The 27478-nt window shown below is 48.9% G+C and overlaps 1 protein-coding gene across 3 annotated transcripts in view; it reads right to left on the bottom strand.

The window, feature by feature from the left end:
- Positions 1 to 27478, bottom strand: part of LOC121856564 — a 71127-nt gene that overhangs the window by 13954 nt on the left and 29695 nt on the right. For 2 of the 3 annotated variants that reach the window (XM_042352177.1, XM_042352176.1), the window contains one exon: positions 420 to 575. In XM_042352177.1, coding sequence (XP_042208111.1) covers positions 420 to 575 — 156 coding nt within the window. Of the gene's footprint in view, positions 1 to 419; positions 576 to 22397; positions 23344 to 27478 lie in introns of those variants that run through there. The other variant, XM_042352175.1, reaches the window with a different exon arrangement.

Raw genomic sequence — 27478 nt, 5'->3', positions numbered from 1 at the left:
GTCTTACCAATGAACAACCATGCACTGCAGCATAAACATGAACTCAGAGTATCTTTATCAGATTCCTTGACCCTGAAAACATATAGTTTTGACACCATAATCATTACCCTAAGTCGCATAGTTCCAGAGACTCTGACTTAAAATAACGTCGGCCATTTTGAAAAATGGCGCCGTATGCAGCTCGCACGCATTTTTGACAATTGCATCACAAGGTTCTATGATCTCCACACCTCAAAACTTAGTTTTAGCTATGCAGACAAATGTTACTCTGTTGACCAGGGTACCCCCTTCTTTTTCTGACTTCTGTTCCTGGCCTAATTTGCGCTGTTATACGCTGATGATTAGTTTAGAGTAATACAAGACTGAGGACTCACTCACCTGTTCTGAACCAGTGAGGTAATACAAGACTGAGGACTCACCTGTTCTGAACCAGTGAGGTGTTTCCGTGTTGGGTGTCTCTCCTCACCGTCTGGCCGCGGGACCTGGTAGGGGAAGCCCAGGGTGGTATCTTTCTGTACACTGGAGTAGCGTGTGGCACGGTCCCTGGCGGCCATGGCCTCACCCACATACAACACCTGCAACACATGTTTAACGTTAACTCAAGCTGATACATACCTATAACACATGTTTGGCGGTAGATCACACCTGTAACACGTGTTTAACGGTATATCACACTTGTAACACATTCTTAACACACTTGCAACACAAAACGTTCTCACACATGTCAAGACGTTATCACACACACACACACACACACACACACACACACACACACACACACACACACACACACACACATATTAAGCATCAATTAGATTGAGTTTGATGTATTTAGGTTAGGTTAAGTTACGTTAATTTTAGTTAGTTTAGGTTGACTGGTTCTTATCAACATCTTTGATTTGCCATTAAAAAAATATCAAAGGTTAAATTTGGATCAGGTAAGTTTAGTTAGATTAAGTTAGATTAAGTTAGATTTATTTCGGTTAAGTTAGATTCACTTATTGTTATATTCAATTAGGTTAAGTTTTGTTAAGTTAGGTTTTGTTAAAGTTACATTAATTAAGTTAGGATTAATTACAGTTCAGTGTCTTCTGATGTTGTTAATGCTGTGATATCAAACATAATCTTCTGCCGTACAATATTCGACCACTTTTACAACCTGTCAGAATCCCGCCAGAAACGCTTTACAACCTGTCAGAATCCCGCCAGAAACGTTTTACAACCTGTCAGCATCCCGCCAGAAACGTTTTACAACCTGTCAGCATCCTGCCAGAAACGTTTTACAACCTGTCAGCATCCCGCCAGAAACGTTTTACAACCTGTCAGCATCCCGCGAGAAACGTTTTACAACCTGTCAGCATCCCGCTAGAAACGTTTTACAACCTGTCAGCATCCCGCCAGAAACGAAACCTGTCAGTCCCACCAGAAACGTACAACCTGTCAGCATCCCGCAGAAACGTTTTACAACCTGTCAGCATCCCGCCAGAAACGTCGTACAACCTGTCAGCATCCCACCGAAACGTTTACAACCTGTCAGCATCCCGCCAGAAACGTTTTACAACCTGTCAGCATCCGCCAGAAACGTTTTACAACCTGTCAGCATCCCGCTAGAAACGTTTTACAACCTGTCAGCATCCCGCCAGAAACGTCGTACAACCTGTCAGCATCCCGCCAGAAACGTTTTACAACCTGTCAGCATCCGCTAGAAACGTTTTACAACCTGTCAGCATCCCGCCAGAAACGTCGTACAACCTGTCAGCATCCGCCAGAAACGTCTACAACCTGTCAGCATCCTGCCAAAACGTTTTACAACCTGTCAGCATCCCGCTAGAAACGTTTTACAACCTGTCAGCATCCCGCCAGAAACAACCTGTCAGCATCCCGCCAGAAACGTTTTACAACCTGTCAGCATCCGCCAGAAACGTCGTACAACCTGTCAGCATCCGCCAGAAACGTTTTACAACCTGTCAGCATCCCGCTAGAAACGTTTACAACCTGTCAGCATCCTGCCAAAAACGTTTTACAACCTGTCAGCATCCCGCCAGAAACGTTTTACAACCTGTCAGCATCCTGCTAGAAACGTTTTACAACCGGGTCAGCATACCGCCAGAAACGTTTTACAACCTGTCAGCATCCCGCCAGAAACGTTTTACAACCTGTCAGCATCCCGCCAGAAACGTTTTACAGCCTGTCAGCAACCCGCCAGAAACGTTTTACAACCTGTCAGCATCCCGCCAGAAACGTTTACAACCTTACAACCTGTCAGCATCCGCTAGAAACGTTTTACAACCTGTCAGCATCCTGCCAAAAACGTTTTACAACCTGTCAGCATCCCGCCAGAAACGTTTTACAACCTGTCAGCATCCTGCTAGAAACGTTTTACAACCGGGTCAGCATACCGCCAGAAACGTTTTACAACCTGTCAGCATCCCGCCAGAAACGTTTTACAACCTGTCAGCATCCCGCCAGAAACGTTTTACAGCCTGTCAGCAACCCGCCAGAAACGTTTTACAACCTGTCAGCATCCCGCCAGAAACGTTTTACAACCTGTCAGGAACGTTAACAGAAAATCCACAGTTAACACCCACACTACATCGTAACAGAGAGAGAGAGAGACGACAGTCTGGTCAATACAATATACCTGAAATATTTAACGTTTATGCATTCCCAACAAGCAACAAGTTCACCCCACCACCACACGAACAGGAATGCATTCATACGCGCTACTAGACGGATCACGTGAAGATTAGCCACCCTCCTCAGCCACCTTAGGATTATACACATTAAATAGTAATGCTAACCCAGCCTAATATAACCGAACTAAGGCTAGATTAGGTTAGGTTAGGCTACATTAAGGTTAAGTTAGGTTGTTGCGTTAGTTCAGGTTAGGTTAAGTAAGGTACTAACGGGTTATGCTTCTTCAAGTCGTCAGTGTTATCGATACCGATATAACTTTATTACTGTGTGGAAAAATCGTAAAAACAAAATAAAAACAAAATCAAACATCGGTTAACTTAGATTATGGTGGAAAAAATACTTCAACACATACAAATAATGCATAAAAAATGAGATGCCGTAAAATATTGGTTCAAATAAAATTCCACACAGCCACCGTACACAGTGCATAGAAGAGCATGTGCTTTATGTATCCCTCTAATGCCCACAACATACAGTCTCACATTCTCATACATCACAGCATCATATAACAGCATACAACATCACACACATCATACATCTGTGATTAACTGTCTCTAAAACAATACGACATTTGAGTTATATGACCTTCAACTCCGATCGTAAGAAGACATTTAACTGTAGACCAAATTACATACAGACAAAAGGCACTCATGCGTAGGTTAACAATTCTTGCTGTAAAAATTTATCATAAAACTAAGAAAATAACAATAGAAAATTATTGGAAGTAAAATTCGCCAAACAACATCTGTAAACGTCAGCAGTGTTGCTATCTTCATGTTGTATTTATTTATTTTTTTACAACCTGAAAAGGGTGTTATTTTTTCACGTTTCAGACATTTTTTATTCATTGCACAATAATTTATTTCAAACAATCGGATTGATTTTATAATATATACATAATCAATTGAATATTGTACCCGAATAATAAACATGCATTAATAACCCATGAACAGTGTATAAACTGCTTAACTTTCTTATACTGTTAACTACACTTGGTTTATTAAATCATTCAAAGTTTTAAATGTAACTTTATAGCAATTGTGCCCCACCTGGCGAGGAACAACACAACTAAACCCTCCCCGACTCCCATGCCAAGTTGGTCTAAACTCTAAAGTATAGTACTGCATTTATCTACACCTGTTCCCGCACCACGCTGCCACTACAAACATCAAACTATCGTACTGCATTCATCTACACCTGTCCTCGCACCACGCTGCCACACCTACCTTAACCACCAAACTCGTGCCAAGGTTCAAACTATCGTACCGCACTCCTCCACACCATCAGCATCACATAGGAGAGCAAGGGTTAGTGTTTTAATACAATTTCCGAAAATAACACGCACCAGACTCAACACACCTCACACTCTCCTCCTACCCGTCTATACGATCATCAACCTCGATATGAGTTCACGTCTCTGTACCCAAGGTGTTATCACCCTCTCTCCCCTTTTCCCCCTTTCCTCACTGAATCTCCCCTCCCCCCCCTCTCCTCACCGAAAACCCCGCTCCCTTCCCTCTCTCCTCACTAAACTCCCTCCCTCTTACCCCCTCTCTTCACCCAACTCCCCTCCCTCTTCCCCCCTCTCTTCACCCAACTTCTTTCCCCCTTCCCCCTTCTCCTCACTCTACCTAGACCCCTCCACCCCCTTTTGTACCCAGACAACCCTCCAGCCTCTCTGTACCCTTTACCCCCTTTGAATCCACACCACCCCTTCCAAACTCTCTGTGTACCCTCCACCCCTACCGTACCCAGACCAGAGAGGGCCTGCATAGTTAGGGCCTAGTTGAGTTTTTATGGTAGAGAAATAAAACATGTCTGTCTGTCTGTCTGTCTGTGTTAGGGAAGCAACTCTCTCTCTCTCTCTCTCTCTCTCTCTCTCTCTCTCTCTCTCTCTCTCTCTCTCTCTCTCTCTCTCTGTGTGTGTGTGTGTGTGTGTGTGTGTGTGTGGGAAGCAACTCTCTCTGTGTGTGTGTGTGTGTGTGTGTGTGTGTGTGTGTGTGTGTGTGTGTGTGTGTGTGTGTGTGTGTGTGTGTGTGTGTGTGTTAGGAAGCAACTCTCTCTCTCTCTCTCTCTCTCTGTGTGTGTGTGTGTGTGTGTGTGTGTGTGTGTGTTAGGGCAACTCTCTCTCTCTCTCTCTCTCTCGTGATAGGACAGCTCTCCTCTCCCCTGTTAGGACGCAGCTCCCCTCTGATAGGACGCAGCCCCCCCCTCTCTCTCTCTGATAGGACGCAGCTCCTCCCCCCCTCTGATAGGACAGCCCCCTCTCTCTCTGATAGGACGCAGCTCCCTCCCCATCTCTGATAGGACGCAGCCCCCCTCTCTGATGGGACGCTGCTCTTCCTGTTAGGACGTATCTCTCTATCTCAATGAGCTATTTAAATTTATGTAACCAGATTTAGTTATGCTTCCTTATTACACAATTGACAAACAGGATTCCGAAACTCTGATATTTAAAGAACAATAACCAAATAATAATAATAATAATAATAATAATAATAATAATAATAATAATAATAATAATAATAAACGTTACCACTTACTGTAGATTGAGACCCCTACAGCCCTCAGTACTGTCTGTATCCCAGCCATTGAATAAACTCTACTCAGATGTGTGTGTGTGTGTGTGTACCTCAACATATAATCAACTTATTATTTTATTAACCTTAACCTCGCCTTCAACATCTGAATGAGTTAAGTAAACAACTTGGACTAATTATTTCTCGATTATTAAACTGATCAGGAATATTGCCAATACTCATTTAACCTAACCTAACCTAACTAACCTAACCTAACGACTGGGGGCTTGGCGGGGGCTTGGCAGGGGGGCTTGGCGGAGGGAGGCTTGGCAGGGGGTTATGGTGTCAGGATAAGTCAGAATGTAATGGGAGTCGGGGTCACCCACATACAGTACAGTATGCATAGCTCTCCAGGTGCTTACAGGCAGTATTCCCTGAAGTGAGTGTGTTAAGGACAGGCATCCACAGACATGCGCCACGTCACAAGATCTCATGTTACAGGTGTACAAGTATCGTTAAGGAGGGGGGCCGATGGATTTCAAAATGAACACCGCTACTCCTTTTGTCTCCGTAAGGTCGTCAAATCCTTCGTCCCGTGTGTTATACTGTCTCACACAAAATCGTTAAAAAAGATACTTTTTGGAAGCTACTCTAACTAATCTTACAGTGACCCTAACACAGCGATATAACTGAACTTATATAACGTAATCAAGACGCTATGATATACAACACCATTCTAATCAAACAAGTGAAGTACGGAATGATTGGCTAATGAAGGAATGAGTGGCATGATAGGCCAATGACACGCCATGAAAAAAAAAGGAAAGAGTTACGTGATAGGCCTATGCCATGGAAGTGAAGGAAGGAGCGTTATAATAGGCCTATGCCATGGAAGTGAAGGAAGGAGCGTTATAATAGGCCTATGCCATGGAAGTGAAGGAAGGAGCGTTATAATAGGCCTATGCCATGGAAGTGAAGGAAGGAGCGTTATAATAGGCCTATGCCATGGAAGTGAAGGAAGGAGCGTTATAATAGACCTATGCCATGGAAGTGAAGGAAGGAGCGTTATAATAGGCCTATGCCATGGAAGTGAAGGAAGGAGCGTTATAATAGGCCAATGCCATGGAAGTGAAGGAAGGAGCGTTATAATAGGCCTATGCCATGCTATGAAGTGGAAGAGCTAGCCAATACCAGCCCATCATAATGAAGCACAGTGTGATGTCACTGAGAAGTAAACAAAGATATTTATCATCAGGTTCCCTAACGCCAGGCTGCTGCCGCTGCTCATGCTCCCGTCAACACCACCCCACCCTCTCGTACACCCGCAACACCACCCTCATACGCCCACTAACACCACCCCACCCTCTCGTACACCCGCAACACCACCCTCATACTTCCGTCAACACCACCCCACCCACTCGTACACACGCAACACCACCTCCACCCTCATACTCCCGTCAACACCACCCTCATACTCCCGTCAACACCATCCCGCCCACTCGTACACACGCAACACCACCCTCATACGACCACTAACACCACCCCACCCACTCGTACACCCGCAACACCACCCCTACCCTCATACGCCCGTTAACAGCACCCCAGGGGGCGCTGGTGGTAGAGCGGTACCGTTCTTGCCTCGCAAGCGAGATGTCACGGGTTCGATTCCCGGGCCAGTGGAAGTTGTTTGGGCATACTTCCCAGCCTCCCTTGGTCCCTGTTCACCTAGCAGTAAAGTAGGTACCTGCTGTAAATCGAAAGTTGCGAATTCGTATTCAGGGACAAGTTGTTGGAGCTTCCAATAACTTGATGACATAAACTCTTTAGGCTTCTACGCCCTTAACTCATGAGACATAAAGGCAAACATGAACTTAGCATGCTTCCCTGTTGGGCGCTGTAAACGCTTCTGCGCTTCACCTTACACAAGGATGTAGGGGAGTGCCCAATAATAATAATAATAATAAAAAAGCACCCCACCCACTTGTACACCCACAACACCACCCTCACCTTCATACGCCCACTAACATCACCCCACCCACTTGTACACCTTAACACCACCATCACCTTCATACGCCCACTAACACTACCCCACCCAACCCTTGTACACCACAACACCACCCTCACCTTCATACGCCCCACTAACATCACCCCACCCACTTCCTTAACACCACCCACCCAACATCCCCACCCACTTGTACACAACCACCCTCTAACACCACTTGTACCCTAACACAACCCTCACCTCATACGCCCACTAACACTACCCCACCCACCCATGACACCCACAACAACCTCACCTTCAACGCCCACTAACATCACCCACCCCACCCACTTGTACACCCTAACCCCCTCACCTTCATACGCCCACTAACACTACCCCACCCCACCCTTGTACACCACAACACCACCTCACCTTCATACCCCACTAACATCCCCCCCACCCTTGTACACCTAACACCACCCTCACCTTCATACATACTAACACTACCCCACCCACCCACTTGTACACCCACAACACCACCCTCACCTTCATACGCCCATAACATCACCCCATCCACTTGTACCTTAACACCACCTCACCTTCATGCCCACTAACACTACGCCCACCCCACCCACTTGTACACCCCCACCCTCACCTTCATTGCCCACTAACACCCCACCCCCCTTGTACACCCCAACACCACCCCACCTTCATACGCCCACTATCACCCCACCCACTTGTACACCTTAACACCACCCTCACCTTCATACGCCCACTACTCCCCACCCACCCACTTGTACACCCCAACACCACCCTCACCTTCATACGCCCACTAACACTACCCCACCCACTTACCCCAACACAACCCTCACCTTCATACGCCCACTAACACTACGCCCACCCCACCCACTTGTACATCACAACACCACCCTCACCTTCATACGCCCACTAACACTACCCCACCCACCTTGTACACCCAACACAACCCTCACCTCATACGCCCATAACACCACCCACCCCTTGTACACCCACAACACAACCCTCACCCTCCATACGCCCACCTAACACTACGCCCCACCCTTGTACACCCACAACAACCCTCACCCTCATGCCTCCCACTAACACTACGCCCACCCCACCAACTTGTACACCCACAACACAACCCACACCTTCATACGCCCACTAACACTACCCTACCCACTTATCAAATCGTCAACACCAACACACACACTTTTATACGCCCACCAACACACTCTCATACCCCGTCAACACCAATACACACTCATACGCCCGTCCACCAACACACTCATACGCCCGTCAACACCAATACACTCATACGCCCGTCAACACCAACACACTCATACGCCCGTCAACACCAACACACTCATACGCCCGTCAACACCAACACACTCATACGCCCGCCAACACCAACACACTCATACGCCCGTCAACACCAACACACACTCATACGCCCGTCAACACCAATACACACTCATACGCCCGTCAACACCAACACACTCATACGCCCGTCAACACCAACACACTCATACGCCCGTCAACACCAACACACTCATACGCCCGTCAACACCAACACACTCATACGCCCGCCAACAACCAAAACACTAATGGCTAAGACAGGTGCAGGGGAGGTGTGGGGTGGTGCAGGGGAGGTGTGGGGTGGTGCAGGGGAGGTGTGGGGTAGGGGAGGTGTGGTGCAGGGGAAGTGTGGGGCTGTGCAAGGAAGGTGTGGGGTGGTGCAGGGGTGGTGTGGAGGGGAGGGGCAGTAGGCTGGATATAATAAAAGTGAATGTTGCTATACTGTACTTAGCTGCAACAAAAACTCGACATGTCCACAACTCGTCCTAACCAGTCCAGAACGTGCAGGCCTGAGTTACCAATTTGTCAAAAAGTTACTAAGTGTTAAAAATTTTCAATGAGGCAAATTAATTTATTTTCTTTCATCTTTCTACCGGTCTTCTGCTTTTACTTTCCAGTCAATAATATATCAACAATGAATGATGTTTACCGACTGACAGACAGACACAAATATAAACAGTGGTAAGTGTCTAGATCAATGTTACACTGTTACATTGTTTTGCAGGATAATCAATATTCAACTTATGGCAAAGGTTGCAAGGTTCCTCAAGCAATAGTCTGAAGCCCTGACTAGTGAGGGCTGTCCGGTCTAAGAGGGGGCGGGCGAGTCCCAACTAAGCTCCACCATAATCCCAACCACTCGGATTCGGTCCTAATCCACATCGTTAAGTTAGGTTACGTTAATTAAATTAGATCAGGTTATGTTGAAGGTAAGTCTGGGGTCTATTGCGATTGGGATCGATCTGACACACACACACACACACACACACACACACACACACACACACACACACACACACACACACAGCAACAACAACCTTCAAGGGACCACTACGTACATACTAAGAGGGTGGAATAAGCTACCTTGGCAGGGGGGGTGAGGAGGATGTAAACACAGTCGTTCACACAGCCACGAGATGCAGAGTATAGAGCTGACTAACACAACTATATATTGAACCAATGTGTAAGAGCTATAAGACGTTTTTTCCTCGGTTAAAAAACAAACAAACAAACAAACAAACAAACAAACAACAACAACAACAACAACAACAACAACAACACCAACAACAACAACAACAACAATAATAGTAATAATAACAATAACATATTACAGTTCCACTAGAGCCGGGGGTGGTATCATAGTGGCAATTGGGGTGACTGAACATAATTTATCAGAAGGCCACAAAGACTCCCGGAAGAGAAAATCGAATAAAAGGGAAAAATTACGAAATCTATCAACGAAAATATTAAATAAATATGAAGGTGAAGGTGAGTGATAAAAGGTGTGTGTAGAGAAAGTGAGTGATAAACGGTGTGTAGAGAAAGTGAGTGATAAAAGGTGTGTGTAGAGAAAGTGAGTGATAAAAGGTGTGTAGAGAAAGTGAGTGATAAAAGGTGTGTGTAGAGAAAGTGAGTGATAAAAGGTGTGTGGAGAAAGTGAGTGATAAAAGTGTGTGTAGAGAGTGGTGATAAAAGTGTGTAGAGAGTGGTGATAAAAGGTGTGTGTGTAGAGAAAGTGAGTGATAAAGGTGTGTGTAGAAAGTAGTGATAAAAGGCGTGTAGAGAAAGTAGTGATAAAAAAGGTGTGTGTAGAGAAATGGTGATAAAAGGTGTGTGTAGAGAAAGTGAGTGATAAAAGGCGTGTGAAAAGTTAGTGATAAAGGTGTGTAAGAAATGGTGATAAAGGTGTGTGTAGAGAAAGTGGTGATAAAGGTGTGTAGAGAAAATGAGTGATAAAGGTAATGTAGAGAGAAAGTAGTGATAAAGGTGAGAAAGTAGTGATAAAGGTGTGTAAAGTAGTGATAAAAGGTGTGTAAATAAAGAGTATGAGTGATAAAAGGGTGTGTAGAAAGTGAGTGATAAAAGGTGTGTAAAAAGAGAGTGAGTGATAAAAGGTGTATGTAGAGAAAGTGAGTGATAAAAGGTGTGTGTAGAAAGTGAGTGATAAAGGTGAGAGAGTGAGTGATAAAAGGTGTGTGTAGAGAAAGTGGTGATAAAAGGTGTGTGAAAAGTAGGTGATAAAAAGTTGTGTAGAAAGTGAGTGATAAAGGTGTGTGGATAAAGTGGGTGATAAAGGTGTGTATAGAGAAATTGAGTGATAAAAGGTGTGTAGAAGTGGAGTGATAAAAGGTGTGTAGAGAGAGAGTGGGTGATAAAGGTGTGTAGAGAAAGTGAGTGATAAAAGGTGTGTAAATAAAGAGTGAGTGATAAAGGTGTGTAGAGTGAGTGATAAAAAGGTGTGTAAAAGTGAGTGATAAAAAGGGTGTGTGTAGAGAAAGTGAGTGATAAAAGGTGTGTGTAGAGAGAGTGGTGATAAAGGTGAGAAAGTGAGTGATAAAAGGTGTGTGTAGAGAAAGTGAGTGATAAAAGGCGTGTAGAGAAAGTGAGTGATAAAAGGTGTGTGTAGAGAAAGTGAGTGATAAAAGGTGTGTGTAGAGAAAGTGAGTGATAAAAGGTGTGTAGAGAAAGTGAGTGATAAAAGGCGTGTAGAGAAAGTGAGTGATAAAAGGTGTGTGTAGAGAAAGTGAGTGATAAAAGAAGTGTGTAGAGAAAGTGAGCGATAAAAGGCGTGTAGAAGGTGAGCGATAAAAGGTGTGTGTAGAGAAAGTGAGTGATAAAAGGTGTGTGTAGAGAAAGTGAGTGATAAAAGGTGTGTAGAGAAAGTGAGTGATAAAAGGTGTGTGTAGAGAAAGTGAGTGATAAAAGGTGTGTGGAGAAAGTGAGTGATGGTGAGCTAACACAATAAGTAGAAACATTCACACTATATTGTTTATGTACATCCTGAATCAGTGTAAACTTCTATCCATCTATCTATAACACGAAGCAAAACACCTGTCAGGCTTAACTCCGATACCGAGTAGAACAATTATAAAGCATAGTGTAAATGTGGTGTAAGTACTATGGTGGCTCTGATGGTGTTGGCACTATGGGTGGTGGTGGTGGCCGGCACTATAGGTGGTCTTGGTGGTGGTGGCACTAGGGTTGGTACGGTGCTGGTATGGTTGTGGTACTATGGTGGCTCTGATGGTGTTGGCACTATGGGTGGTGGTGGTGGCCGGCACTATAGGTGGTCTTGGTGGTGGTGGCACTAGGGTTGGTACGGTGCTGGTATGGTTGTGGCACTATGGTTGGTATTGTGCGAGTGGTGGTGGCACTGGGTGTTACTGGTGGTGATGGTGGTGGCACTATGGGTAGTAATGGTGATGGTGGCGGCACTATGGGTAGTAATGGTGATGGTGGGGGCACTATGGGTGGTAATGATTATGGCACTGGGTGGTAATGTGGTGGTGGCACTATTGGTGGAAATGTGGTGGTGGCACTATGTGGTGGTGGTGGCAATATGGGTGGTACTGTTGTGGTGGCAGTATTGGTGGTACTGTGGTGGTGGCACTAAAGTTGGTACTGTTGGTGGTGGTGGCACTATGGGTGGTACCATTGATGGTGGCACTGTGGGTGGTACTGGTGGTGGCACTTAAGTTGGCACTGGTGATGGTGGCATTATGGGTGGTAGTGGTGGTAGTGGCACTATGGGTACTTGCTGGTGGTGGTGGCACTATGGGTGGTACTGTGGTTGTGGTGGTGTTACTGGTGGGTGGTAGTAGCACTATGGGTGGTCTGCCGGTGGTGGCAATATGGGTGGTACTGTGGTGGTGGCACTATAGTGGTATGTAGTGCTGGTACTATGGGTGTACTGGTGGTGGTGGTGGTGGTACTATGGTGGTGCTGTGGTGGTGTTGGCACTATGGGTGGTGGTGGTGGCCGGCTATGGGTGTGTGGTGGTGGTGGCACTAGGGTTGGTACAGTGCTGAGTATGGTTGTGGCACTATGGTTGGTATTGTGCAGTGGTGGTGGCACTGGGTGTTACTGGTGGTGAGATTGGTGGCACTATGGGTAGTGATGGTGGTGGCACTATGGGTAGTAAGTGGTGATGGTGGGGCACTATGGGTGGTAATGATGATGGCACTGTGGGTGTGTGTGGTGGTGGCACTATAGGTGAGAATATGGTGGTGGCACATTGGGTGGGGAAATGTGGTGAGTGGCACTATGGGTGGTGGTGGTGGCTATGGGTGAGTGGTGGTGGCAATATGGGTGGGTACTGTTGTGGTGGCAGTATGGGTGGTACTGTGGTGGTGGCACTAAGGGTGGTGGTGACACTATGGGTGGTACTGTGGTTGTGGTGGTGGCACTATGGGTGGTACTGTGGTGGTGGTGGTGGCACTATGGGTGGTACTGTGGTGGTGGCACTATGGGTGGTACCGATGAGGTGGTGGGACTATGGTTGGCACTGGTGCTGGTGGCACTATGGGTGGTACCTGTGGTGGTGGCAGCATTGGTGTGGTACTGTGGTGGTAGCACTATGGGTGGTACTGGTGGTGGTGGTGGCACAATGGGTGGTACAGGTGATGGGAGTGCTGTGGTGTTGGCACTATGGGTGGCACTGGTGGTGGTGGAACTATGGGTGGTAATTTGGTGGTGGCACTGTGTAGTATTGTTGTGGTGGCAGAATGGGTGGTACTGTGGTGGTGGCACTGGTGGGTGGTGGTGACACTATGGGTGGTACTGTGGTTGTGGTGGTGGCACTGGTGGGTGGTGGTGGCACAATGGGTGGTACTGGTTGCACTATAGGAGGTACTGTGGTTACGGCACTATGGGTGGTACTGAGGTTGGCACAATGGGTGGTACTGGTGGTAATGGCACTATGGGTGGTACTGTGGTGGTGGCACTATGGGTGGTACTGTGGTGGTGGCACTATGGGTGGTACTGGTGGTGGTGGCACTATGGGTGGTACTGTAGTGATGGTACTATGGGTGGTACTGGTGGTGGTGGCACTATGGGTGGTACTGGTGGTGGTGGCAATTATGATTGGTACTGTAGTGATGGTACTATGGGTGGTACAGGTGTTGGTGGCACTATGGGTGGCACTGTGATGGTGTACTATGGGTGGTACTGGTGGTGGTGGCACTATAGGTGGTGGTGGCACAATGGGTGGTACTGGTGGTGGTACTATAGGTGGTACTGTGGTGATGGTACTATAGATTGGTACAGGTGGTGGTGGTGGCACTATGGGTGGTACTGTGGTGGTGGTACTATGGGTGGTACTGTGGTGATGGTACTATGGGTGGCACCGTGGTGGTGGCACTATGGGTTGTACTGGTGGTGGTGGTACTATGGGTGGTACTGTGGTGGTGGCACTATAGGTGGTGGTGGTGGTACTATGGGTGGTACTGTGGTGGTGGCACTATGGGTGGTACTGGTGATGGTACTATGGGTGGTACTGGTGGTGGTGGCACTATGGATGGTACATGTGGTGGTGGCACTATGGGTGGTACATGTGGTGGTGGCACTATGGGTGGTACTGTGGTGGTGGCACTATAGGTGGTGGTGGTGGTACTATGGGTGGTACAGGTGGTGGTGGCACTATGGGTGGTACAGGTGGTGAGGTGGCACTAAGGGTGGTACTGTGGTGGTGGTGGCACTATAGGTGGTGGTGGTGGTACTATGGGTGGTACTGTGGTGATGGTACTATGGGTGGTACTGTGGTGGTGGCACTATGGGTGGTACTGTAGTGATGGCACTATAGGTGGTGGTGGTACTATGGTTGGTACTGTGGTGGTGGCACTATGGGTGTGGTACTGTGGTGGTGGCACTATGGGTGGTACTGTGGTGATGGCACTATGGGTGGTGTGGTGGCACTATGGGTGTGCTGTGGTGGTGGCACTATGGGTGGTACTGTGGTGATGGCACTATAGTGGTGGTGGGGTGGCACTATGGGTGGTACTGTGGTGGTGGCACTATGGGTGGTGGTGGTGGTACTATGGGTGGTACTGTGGTGGTGCTATGGGTGGTGCAGTTGGTGGTGGCACTATGGTTGGGGTGCAGGTGGTGGTGGCACTATGGGTGGTACTGTGGTGGTGGTACTATGGTGATACTGTGGTGATGGTACTAGGTGGTACTAGTGGTGATGGCACTATGGGTGGTACTATGGTGGTGGCACTATGGGGTACAGGTGGTGGTGGCACTATGGGTTACAGGTGGTGGTGGCACTATGGGTGGTGCTGTGGTGGTGGCACTATGGTGGCGGTGGTATGGGTGGTACTGGTGGTTGTGGCACTATGGGTAGAACTGGTGGTGGTGGTACTATGGGTGGTACTGGTGGTGGTGGCACTATGGGTGGTACTGTGGTGGTGGCACTATAGGTGGTACTGTGGTGGTAGCACTATGGGTGGGAACTGGTGGTGGTGGTTCTATGGGTGGTACACTGGTGGTGGCACTATGGGTGGTACTGTGGTGGTGAAACTATGGTGTGTGTGGTGGTGCCACTATGGGTGGTACTGTGGTGGTGGCACTATGGGTGGTGGTACTATGGTGGCATTGGTGGTGGTGGCACTAGAGGTGGTACTGTGCTGGTGGTATTGGTGCTGTGCTGGTGGTGGTACTGTGGTGGTGGCACTATGGGTGGTACTGGTGGTGGTGGCACTATGGGTGGTACTGTGCTGGTGGTATTATGTGTGGTACTGTGTGGTGGTGGTACTGTGGTGGTGGCACTATGGATGGTACTGTTGTGGTGGCACTATGGGTGGTACTGTGGTGGTGGTACTATGGGTGGTACTGTGGTGGTGGTTGTGCTATGGATGGTACTGTGGTGGTGGCACTATGGGTGGTACTGTGGTAGTGGTACTGGTGGTTGGTGGCAATATAGGTGGTGGTGGCACTATGGGTGTGGTGGTACTATGGATGGTACAGGTGGTGGTGGCACTATGGGTGGTACTGTGGTGGTGCACTAGGTGGTAGTGGTACTATGGGTGGTACTGGTGGTGGTGTCATTATAGGTGGTGGTGGCACGTGGTGGTGGCACCGGTGGTAGTGGTACTGTGGTGGTGGCACTATAGGTGGTAGTGTACCATGGGTGGTACTGTGGTGGTGGCACTATGGGTGGTACTGGTGGTGGTGGCACTATAGGTGGTGGTGGGACTATGGGTGGTACTGTGGTGGTGGTACTATGGGTGGTACTGTAGTGATGGTACTATGGGTGGTACTGTGGTGGTGGCACTATGGGTGGTACTGTGGTGGTGGCACTATGGGTGATAAAGGTGGTGGTGGCACTATGGTGGTACAGGTGGCTGGTGGCACTATGGGTGGTACTGTGGTGGTGGTACTAGGATGTACTATGGGTGGTACTGGTGGTGGTGGCACTATGGGTGGTACTGTGGTGGTGGCACCTGGGTGGGACAGGTGGTGGTGGCACTATAGGTGGCGGTGTACTATGGTGGTACTGGTGGTGGTGGCACTATGGGTGGTACTGTGGTGGTGGCACCAGTGGGGCATGGTGATGGTACTATGGGTGGTACTGGTGGTGGCACTATGAGAAGTACTGGTGGTGGTGGTACTTGGGTGGCACTGGTGGTGGTGGCACCATGGGTGGTACTGTGGTGGTGGCACTATGGGTACTGCAGTGATGGTAATGGGGTGGTACTGGTGGTGGTGGCACCATGGGTGGTCACTGTGGTGGTGGTACCATGGGTGGTACTGTGGTGGTGGCACCAGGCGGTGGTACTGGTGGTGGTGGCACTATGGGTGGTACTGTGGTGGTGGTACTATGGGTGGTACTGTGGTGGTGGTACTATGGGTGGCACTGGTGGTGGTGGCACTGGCGGGTGGCATTGGTGGTGGCACTATGGGTGGTACTGTGGTGGTGGTACTATGGGTGGTACTGTAGTGATGGTACTATGGGTGGTAACTGGTGGTGGTGGCACTATGGGTGGCACTGGTGGTGGTGGCACTATGGGTGGCACTGGTGGTGGTGGCACTATGGGTGGCACTGTGGTGGTGGCACTATGGGGTGTACTGGTGGTGGTGGCACTATGGGTGGTACTGGTGGTGGTGGCACCATGGGTGGTACTGTGGTGGTGGTACTATGGGTGGTACTGTAGTGATGGTACTATGGGTGGTACTGGTGGTGGTGGCACTATGGGTGGTACTGTGGTGGTGGCAACTCGGGTGGTACTGTAGTGATGGTACTATGGGTGGTACTGGTGGTGGTGGCACCATGGGTGGTACTGGTGGTGGTGGCACCAGGGTGGTACTGTGGTGGTGGTACGCTATGGGTGGTACTGGTGATGGTGGCACTACTGTGTGGTGCACCGGTGGTGGTGGTCACTATGGGTGGTACTGTAGTGATGGTACTATGGGTGGTACTGTGGTGGTGGGACAATGGATGATACTGGTGGTGGTGGTACTATGGGTGGCACTGTGTGGTGGTACTGTGGTGGTGGTGGTACATGGGTGGTACTGTGGTGGTGGTGGTACTATGGGTGGTACTGTGGTGGTGGCAATATGGGTGGTAGAGGGTGGTGGTACTATGGGTGGTACTGTGGTGGTGGCGCTATGGTGGTACTGTGGTGGTGGTACTATGAGGGTACTGTGGTGGTGGTACTGTTGGTGGTACTGTGTGGTGGGCACTATAGGTGGTGGTGGTGGTGGTGCTATGGGTGGTACTGTGGTGGTGGCACTATGGTGGTACGGTGGTGGTGCACCTAAGGTGGTACTGTGGTGGTGGCACTATGGTACTGGTAGTGGCACTATGGGTGGTACTGGTGGTGGTGGCACCATGGGTGGTACGGTGGTGGTGGCACTTAAGGTGGTACTGTGGGTGGCACTATGGGTGGTACTGTGGTGGTAGCACTATTGTGGAACTGTGGTGGTGGTACTATGGGTGGTACAGGTGGTGGTGGCACTATGGGTGGTACTGGTGGTGGCACTATAGGTGGTGGTGGTACCATGGGTGGTATTGGTGGTGGTGGCACTATGGTGGTACTGTGGAGGTGGCACTAAAGGTGGTACTGTGGTGGTGGCACTATGGGTGGTGGTACTATGGGTGGTACTGGTGGTGGTGGCACTATGGGTGGTACTGCGGTGGTGGCACCAAAGGTGGTACTGTGGTGGTGGCACCAGGTGGTGGTGGGTACTAAGGGTGGTACTGGTGGTGGTGGCACTATGGGTGGTACTGTGGTGGTGGCACCATAGGTGTACCTGTGGTGGTGGCACTATGGATGGAACTGTGGTGGTGGCACTATAGGTGGTGGTGGGTACCATGGGTGGAACTGGTGGTGGTGGCACCATGGGTGGTACTGTGGTGGTGGTACTGTGGTGGTGCACCATGGGTAACCAAGTGAGCAGAATTGGTGGTGGTGGTACTATGGGTGGTACTGTGGTGGTGGCACCATGGTGGTACTGTAGTGGTGGCACTATGGGTGGTAACTGTGGTAGTGAAACCATGGGGTGTACTGTGGTGGTGGCACTATGGGTGGTACTGGTGGTGGCCATGGGTGAGCCTGTGGTGGTGAAACCATAGGTGGTACTGTGGTGAGACACTATTGGTGGTACTGTGGTGGTGGCACTTTGGTGGTACTGTAGTGGTGGCACCATGGGTAGCCTGTGGTGGTGGCACTTTGGGTGGTACTGGAGGTGGTGGTGGTACTATGGGTGGTACTTGTGGTAGCACTATGGTGGAACTGGTGATGGTGGCACTATGGTGGTACTGATGGTGGCACTATGGGTGGCACTGGTTGTGTGGTGGTACTGTGGTGGGACTGAGGTGGTGGTGGTACTATGGTGATTGGGGTGGCACTATGGGTGAACTGGTGATGGTGGCACCATGGGTGGTACTGGTGGTGATGGCACTATGGATGGTACTGGTGGTGATGGCACTATGGGTGAACTGGTGGTAGTGGCACTATGGGTGGGCAGGAGGTATTGGCACCAGGGTGGTACTGGTGGTGGGAGGCACTATGGGTGGTACTGGTGGTGATGGTGGTATTATGGGTGGTACTGGTGGTGGTGGTGGCACTATGGGTGGCACTGGTTGTGTGGGTGGGCTGCTGTGGTGGCACTATGGTTGGTTCTGGTGGTATTGGCACCATCGGTGTACTGGTGGCACGTTGGATGGTGGTGTTGGCACCTGGGTAGTACTGGTGGTGGTGGCACTATGGATGTTACTTTAGTGGTGGCACCATGGGTGGTACTGGTGGTGGCGCACTAAGGGTACAGGTGGTGGTGGCACTATGGGTGGTACTGGTTGTGGTGGCACTATGAGTGGTGGTGGTGGCACGACGGGGTGGTACTGGTAGGGTGGCACTGATGGTGGTGTTGGTGGTACTAGTTGTGGTGGTGGCACTATGGGTGGTACTGGTTGTGGTGGCACTATGAGGTGGTACTGGTTGTGGTAGCACTAGAGTGGTCGTGGTGGCACTATGAGTGGTACTGGTAGTGGTGGCACTACAGAGTGGTGGTGGTGGGCACTTGGTGGGTACAGGTGGTGGTGGCACCATGGGTGGTACTGGCTGTGGTGGCACTGATGAGTGGCACTGGTTGTGGCACTATGAGTGGTGGTGGTGGCACTATGAGTGGTACTGGTAGTGGTGGCACTATGAGTGGTGGTGGTGCACTATGGGTGTTACTGGTCGGGTGGCACCATGGGTGGTATACTGGTTGTGGTGGCACTAGGAGTGGTGGTGGTGGCACTATGGGTGGTACTGGCTGTGGTGGCACTATGAGTGGTACTGGTGGCACTGATGGTGGTGTTGGTGGTACTAGTTGTGGTGGCACCATGGTACTGGGGGTGGTGGCACTCATGGGTGGTACTGGTTGCGTAGCACTAAGGATGGTACTGGTGGTGTGGCACTATTGGTGGTACTGTGGTGGCACTGATGGTGGTGTTGGCACTAAGGGTGGTACAGGTGGTGGTGGCACTATGGGTGAAACTGTGGTGGTGGCAGTGGGTGGCTCTATGGGTGGTACTGGGGGTGGTAACTATTGGTGGTACTGTGGTGGCTGTATCGGTCTCACTGGTGGTGATAGTGGTAGTCGTAGAAATGTTAGTACTGATGGTGGTGAAGGTGGCAATAATAGTGGTGATGGCAATAGGACAAGTAGGGGTAATGGTGGCAATACTGTTGGTATTAATGATGGAGGTGGTGGTAATGTTGGTAATAATGTTGGTAATGTTGGTAAAAATGGTGATGGTGGTACTTACGCTGTGCATAGGGTTGTGGTGGCAGCTAATAGTGAGGTAGTGGTTAGGAGGCAAGTGTGTGGGGTAGTGGTGGTAGACGAAAGAGTGAGGTAGTGGTGGCAGCTAATAGTGTTATTGGTGCAGACCATAGTTATTGGCAGACCATATAAGCGCGGCAGACCATAGTGTTATTGTGGCAGCCAATAGTGTTATTGGTGGCAGACCATAGTGTTATTGGTGGCAGACCATAGTTGTTAGTGGTATAAGAAAAATTATTGGTGGCAGACCAGAGCATAGCACAGTCAGATCATAGTATGGCAGACCATAGTGTTATTGATGGCAGACCATAGTGTTATTGATGGCAGACCATAGTGTTATTGGTGGCAGACCATAGTGTTATTGGTGGCAGACCATAGTGTTATTGATGGCAGACCATAGTGTTATTGGTGGCAGACCATAGTGTAATTGGTGGCAGACAATGGTGAGGTGGTGGTGGCAAACTATAGTTTTATTGGTGTCAGATACAAGGGGGTAGTGGTGGGCACTGGTGGCAGACAATAGTGTGAGAAAGAAAACTTTAATGTTATTGGTGGCAGACAATAGTGTGAAGTTGTGGTGGTAGACAATAGTGAGGTAGTGGTGGCAGACAATAGTGAGGTAGTGGTGGCAGACAGTGGTGTGGAATAATGGTAGTAGACAGTAGGGCTATTGGTGGCAGGCAAATTAGGTGAAATAGTGGTGGCAAAGAAGCGGAATTGATGGTGGTAGAGACTGGGGTGGTAGTGGAGGTTGCTATGGTGGGAGTGATGGCAGTTGACATTGTGGTAAAATGGTGGTAAATACTGACACCGCCTAACATAGTGTTGATTGGTCAGGTTGTGGTGGTTGTTCGACTGGTCGTGGTGGTAGTTGGACTGGTTGTGATGGTGGTTGAACTAGTTGTGGTGGATGTGGTAGTGGTTGAACAATTTGTAGTAGCTGTGGTGGTGATTGGACTGGTTGTGGTGGATGTGATGGTAGTTGACTGGTTGTGGTGGTGGTTGTAGTGGTGGTTGGACTGGCTGTGGTGGTTGTTGAACTGGTTATGGTGGGTGTGGCGGCAGATGAACTCGTTGTGGCAATGGTTGGGCTGGTTGTGTGGTGGTTGAACTAGTTGTGGTTAGTGTGGTGGAGGATGGACTAGTTGTGGTGGGTGTGGTGATGGTTGAACTGGTTGTGATGGTGGTTGGACTGGTTGTGGTGGGTGGGTGTGGTAGTGGTTGAAGAAGTTGTGGTGAATGTGTTGGTGGATGTGTTGGTGGTTGGACTGGTTGTGTGGGTGGGGTGTGGTGGCTCTAGTGGTGGTTGACTGGTTGTGGTGGTGTGTGCAAGTGGTGGGTGGTGTCGTAGTGGTGGCTGGACTGTTGTGTGGTGGGTGGGTGTGGTGGGTGGGTGGGTGGGTGTGGTGGTCGTAGTGGTGGTTGGACTAGTTGTGGTGGTGGGTGTGGTGGTTGTTTGACTGACTGACTGACTGACTGTGTGTGTGTGTGTGTGTGTGTGTGTGTGGTCGAACTGGATGTGGTGAAGGAGACAGTATGTGGTGGTGGGAGTACTGAACAACCTTGAGATTATTCTTGAGAGCAGCATCACCACATCCACCAACAACCAGATAAAAGTTTACAGGTCTTTAAAAACTGTGACAAATTAAAACAGATTCACATTACCTGCTGTTCGTCCCTTTCTAAAAAATTCGGCCACCTCACACACTCACGATTCACTTCAAACACTTTCATTTTCACTTCCTTTTTTTTTCTTCACTACACCGACTCGATCAAAATATCAATAAAAAAGAAACTAAATAAAGTGAACTTGAAGAAATCTTGACTCAAAATGTTTTACAAAGAAAAGAATTAAGAATGAAGAAAAGTATCATTGCGGCTCTTAATTCCTGGGCAATAGGAAACTAAAAATGACACAGGTCAGATATGGGCCCAAGTAGTCGAGTTTTACGAGCTCAGAAACAGCATTTTCGTCCTTGGAGGCACTTTAGACACATACGCCCTTGTTGTTGTTAAGAGCCAGCTGGCGAATGCACGAGGCCACTATATTACTGGTTGCAAATAGCCCGCCCTCGTCGACTCACATGCGCAGCGCAGTCGAGGTACCAACCAGTCAAGACCTCCTCACTGGTGCACACCATGTACGTGTCGAGCACTGTGCACGGGACGGGCTGGATTGGCGTGCACAAGGACGAAAGATAGTGCACGCTACTCGATGAAACTTTTGCGTGTGTGTGTGTGACACATCCGCCTCCACACACACTGGGTGGCGTTATTCTTTTATCACATTTATAATATATATATATATATATATATTTATATTTATATTTATATATATATATATATATATATATATATATATATATATATATATATATATATATATATATATATATATATATATATATATATATATATATATATATATATATATATATATATAATATATTTATTATTATTTTCACTTAATCCATTTAGTTAACATGTTGAAAGCAGGCATGCAAAGGTTGAGGCAGGCACACACACTCCAGTACGAGACAACAGAAGCATCGTACACTCTTCCTCCGTGAGAAGTGGTTGGCGATCCTTAAACAGCACTCGGTCACGCTGTTCCACATCTTGGCGGCTGTGTTGGAGGAGCGCCGTGTTGGTGAAGGAACTACTGCTGGTGGATAGGAGGCGACGGTGGTTCTTTTGAGGGAGGTGAAGGTGGTGGTAGTAGTGGTGGTGGTAGTGGTGGCGGTGACGGCGGCGGTGGTGGTGGTGGTGGTGGATACTAGGCGTTGTCGAGGCACCGTGGCGAGCTATTTGGCAGCCACTCTGGGACACACTGGCAGATCTTCTTGGACTGTGTGATACACTGTTGGTAGTGTGGTGTTACTGGTGGTGGAAATGTTGGTGGTGGTAGAGACGGAGACAGCGGCGGTGGTGGGAATGGAGGCGTTGCGCCGGCTCCACTATGCCCTACCACCACCCGGGTAGACGGAAGCGGCAGGCTGGAGGTTGAGGCAGTGGCGGTGACAAGACGGCGGAGCAGCGCGTATAGCCCTGCTGAGATCGGCGGCGCGACTGACTGAGTGGCAGCGGTGCGGCCGCGCGGCGGCGGACCCACACACGCTCACCGCCATTTTTTATTGGCCCAGCCACCGCCATAGCCGCCGTGGGTGCCAGGAGCTCCCGCCGCCGTCTGCACACACTCCTCCTGGCCGCTTTCTTGTCTGTCCTGCTGCAGGCGGCCCTGCTAGGTCATGGGGGTAGTGACACTCGTCCAGGTCCTCGTGCGCATCGCCCGCCCTAACCCCTCTCTCGCATCCGACTCCCAGCTCGCGCACGCACACACGCACGGACACCGCCTAGCCCTCGCATGCACGCACGCACGCACTAACGCAGCAGCTCCTCCTCTCAACATTACTGACATGCAGTCGCAAAACCGCACCAGTCATGTTAAAGACCAGATGTGTGTGTGTGTGTGTGTGTGACATATTTACGGTGTGGCCTTCCACTGGATACTGTGGCAGTGGTAGGCACACCTTCCCCCACCTTACTGATATCATGATACCATACACTTCCCGCACCCCACTCCTCTCCCCACACACTCATCCACCTATACACACACACAAACACACTCATAACCCCCTCCCCAAATACACACTCGCACCTTGGCACGCTCCCCACACACTCACTCGCACCTTGCCACCCTTCCCATACTCTCACACCTTGCCATCGTCCCCCACACACACTCGCAACCTTGCCACCCTTCCCCCGCACTCTCGCACCTTGCCACCCTTCCACCACACTGCACCTTGCCACCCCCCCACACTGCACCTTGCCACCCATCCCCACACTCGCACACCACCTTCCCACACACACTCGCACCTTGCCACCTCCCCACACTCTTGCACCTTGCCACCCTGCCCCACACCTCGCACATTGCCACCCCCCCCACACACACACCTGCACCTTCCACCCACCCCCACACTCCTGCACCTGCCACCCTCCCCCACTCGCACCTGCACCTCCCCCCCACACACACTGCACCTTTCCACCCACCCCCCACACCTGCACCTTGCCACCCTCCCCACTCGCACATAGCCACCCTCTCGCACATTGCCACCCTCCCCACACTCGCACCTTGCTACCCCCCACTCACGCACACACCCCCACCTGCTGCCACCCACCCCACACACCCACTCTGCACCTTGCCACCCTCCCCCACACTCCGCACCTTGCCACCCCCCACTCTCGCACACATTGCCACCCCCCACCTCGCACATTCTCACACTCTCGCCACCACGCACACCACCCCACTCGCACATTGCCACCGTTCCCCCACTCGCACATTGCCACTCCCCCCACACTCTGCACCTTGCCACCCCCCCCACACCTCGCACCTTGCCACCTCCCCACACCTAGCACCTTGCCACCCCCCACACCTGCACCTTCCCACCTCCCCCCACTCGCACCTTGCCACCTCCCACCTGCACATTGCTACCTCCCCCACACCTGCACCCACACCCCCCCACCTCGCACTGCCACCCCCCACACTCTTGCACCCCACCCTTCCCCCCACTCACCCACCCCACACACCTCTCGCACCACCACCCCCCACTCGCACCTTACCACCTCCCACTCGCACCTTGCCACCCATCCCCACACTCGCACCTACCACCCATCCCCCACACTCTTGCACCTTGCCACCTCCCACACTCTCTCGCACCTTACCACCTCCCCACACTCTCGCACCTTACCACCCTCCCACACTCTCTCTCATCACAAGGCTGTAACTCATAACTATAAAGTCAACAAGTCTGTAACTCCTCCAATATCTTTCACCACAAAATAATTATTAACATTTTCAAAAATTCTTAAAAAAACCACAATATCATTATAACAAACACACCACCATCATTATAACACAAACACACCACTATCATTATAACACACACCACTATCATTATAACACAAACACACCACTATCATTATAACACAAACACACCACTATCATTATAACACACACACCACTATCATTATAACACAAACACACCACTATCATTATAACACACACACCACTATCATTATAACACAAACACACCACTATCATTATAACACACACACACACATTATAACACAAACACAATTACACACACACACACCACATCATTATAACACACACACCACTATCATTATAACACAAACACACCACTATCATTATAACACAAACACACCACTATCATTATAACACACACCACTATCATATATAACACAAACACACCACTATCATTATAACACAAACACCACCATCATTATAACACACACACCAATCATTATAACACAAACACACCACTATCATTATAACACACACACACCACTATCAATATAACACACACACACACCACTCATCATTATAACACACACACACACCACTATCATTATAACATAAACACACCACTATCATTATAACACACACACCACATCATTATAACACAACACACACCACATCATTATAACACACACACACCACTATCATTATAACACACACACACACTATCATTATAACACACACACACATACCACTATCATTATAACAAACACACCACTATCATTATAACAAACACACCACTATCATTATAACACAAACACACCACTATCATTATAACACACACACCAATATCATTATAACAAACACACCACTATCATTATAACAAACACACCACTATCATTATAACACAAACACACCACTATCATTATAACAAACACACCACTATCATTATAACAAACACACCACTATCATTATAACACAAACACACCACTATCATTATAACACACACACACCAATATCATTATAACAAACACACTCACTACACTGTATTATACCTCAACAAACAACAACAACAATAAACAAGTAAAAAAACACCAGTAATGCGTCTATTTGTATGACGTATTATTGTGCACTTCCTCTCACAATGGTAAATATTGAGTGGTCTACTCCCCACCCCTCTCACCCACTCCGTCCCCCCCTCCCCACTCGTGCCTCAGCCGCCGCCGCTGTCTGGCGGGTTCTGTCTGCGGGCTCCGATGTCTAGACTGCCCGGACACCTGCCACAACCGCCCCCTTCCCCCTCCCTCCCGTCTCCCACTCTCTCCTCCCCCGCCCCCGCTCTCCACCTCGCCCCCTCCCCTCACTATACACTATCTCACGCTACGACTCACCACCTCACTGTATGGACTAGGTCATACACGCTATAAACACCAGTATAAATACATATATATTAACTCTGTGTATCGTCACCCCTCCCATCCCACCCCATAGTGAATGCCGTGAATGAAGTATTAAAGATATACATTTAAACTAGCATCAGGCTATCCTCTTACATAATTTACTAAATTTTACTAAGGACTGGGATTTTCACACACACACACACACACACACACACACACACACACACACACACACACACACACACACACATTTGTATGGACCTGCTTATACAGAATGCAATATTAAGTGATTTTATATACACCCCTAATTGTATACCCATACACATTAGTCCTGTGTGTGTGTGTGCGTGTTCCAGACAGACATACACCCATCCTTTGTATGCATACTCCCCTCCCCCCCTTGTGGGTGCTTTTCCGCAGCAACATCATCGCTTCCCCTTGCATACACGGCCCCACATGTTTAATCCTCGTATACGTATATAGTCCACACACACACACACACACACACACACACACACACACACACACACACACACACACACACACACACACACACACACACACACACACACACACACACACAAACACACACACACACACACACACACACACACACACACACTTCTTTAAGGACAACTTTTATATATAATAAGAACTACAGACATGATGTTAACCACAGTATACCTTCTACATCCTCCCTCCCTCTCTCCCTCCCTCTTTCCTTCCCTCCATCCTTCCCCAACACCCCCTCCTTCCATTCTCCCTCATATTTCCATCCCTCCCCTTTAATTCTTACAAACCCTCCCTCCCCTCCTTCATTTCTTCCTTCTATCTATCCATCCTAATATCATCCTCTCCCTTCCTTCCTTCCTTCCTTCCTTCCTTCCTTCCTTCCTTTCCTCCCTCCAGACAGACAGGTGACTCAGGATGACTCAGTAACCCTGTCGTGTGGCCAGAGGCAGACGAGTGACTCAACCAGGCAAGACAATTATATAAGTACGTAGTGAAATATTAGGGAAAAATGGTTATAGAGAAGAAAATAATAAGACAAAATAGTACTAGAGAAGAAATAGGACAAAAATAGTAATAGAGAAAAAAATAACAGGAATAAAAAAAAAATAACCAACAATAACAACAACAAACAAGAAGAAACAATAACGCAAACAAACAAATAAAAAACAAAGAGGAAAACAAGTAGAAGAACAGAACACGAACACTGAACAAGAGAACATCGAACAGAACACTGAACAAGAGAACAAAAGAAAACACTGAACAAAAGAACGTCGAACAACACTGAACAAGAGAACATCGAACAGAACACTGAACAAGATAACACCGAACAGAACACTGAACAGGATAACAAAAGAAAACACTGAACAAAAGAACGTCGAACAACACTGAACAAGATAACACCGAA

The sequence above is a fragment of the Homarus americanus genome, unplaced genomic scaffold (genome assembly GCF_018991925.1).
Source record: "Homarus americanus isolate GMGI-L3 unplaced genomic scaffold, GMGI_Hamer_2.0 scaffold17532, whole genome shotgun sequence".
Lineage (NCBI taxonomy): Eukaryota > Metazoa > Arthropoda > Malacostraca > Decapoda > Nephropidae > Homarus > Homarus americanus.
The sequence above is the reverse complement of the archived record's forward strand: the minus strand, read 5'-3'. Positions and strand labels throughout refer to the sequence as shown.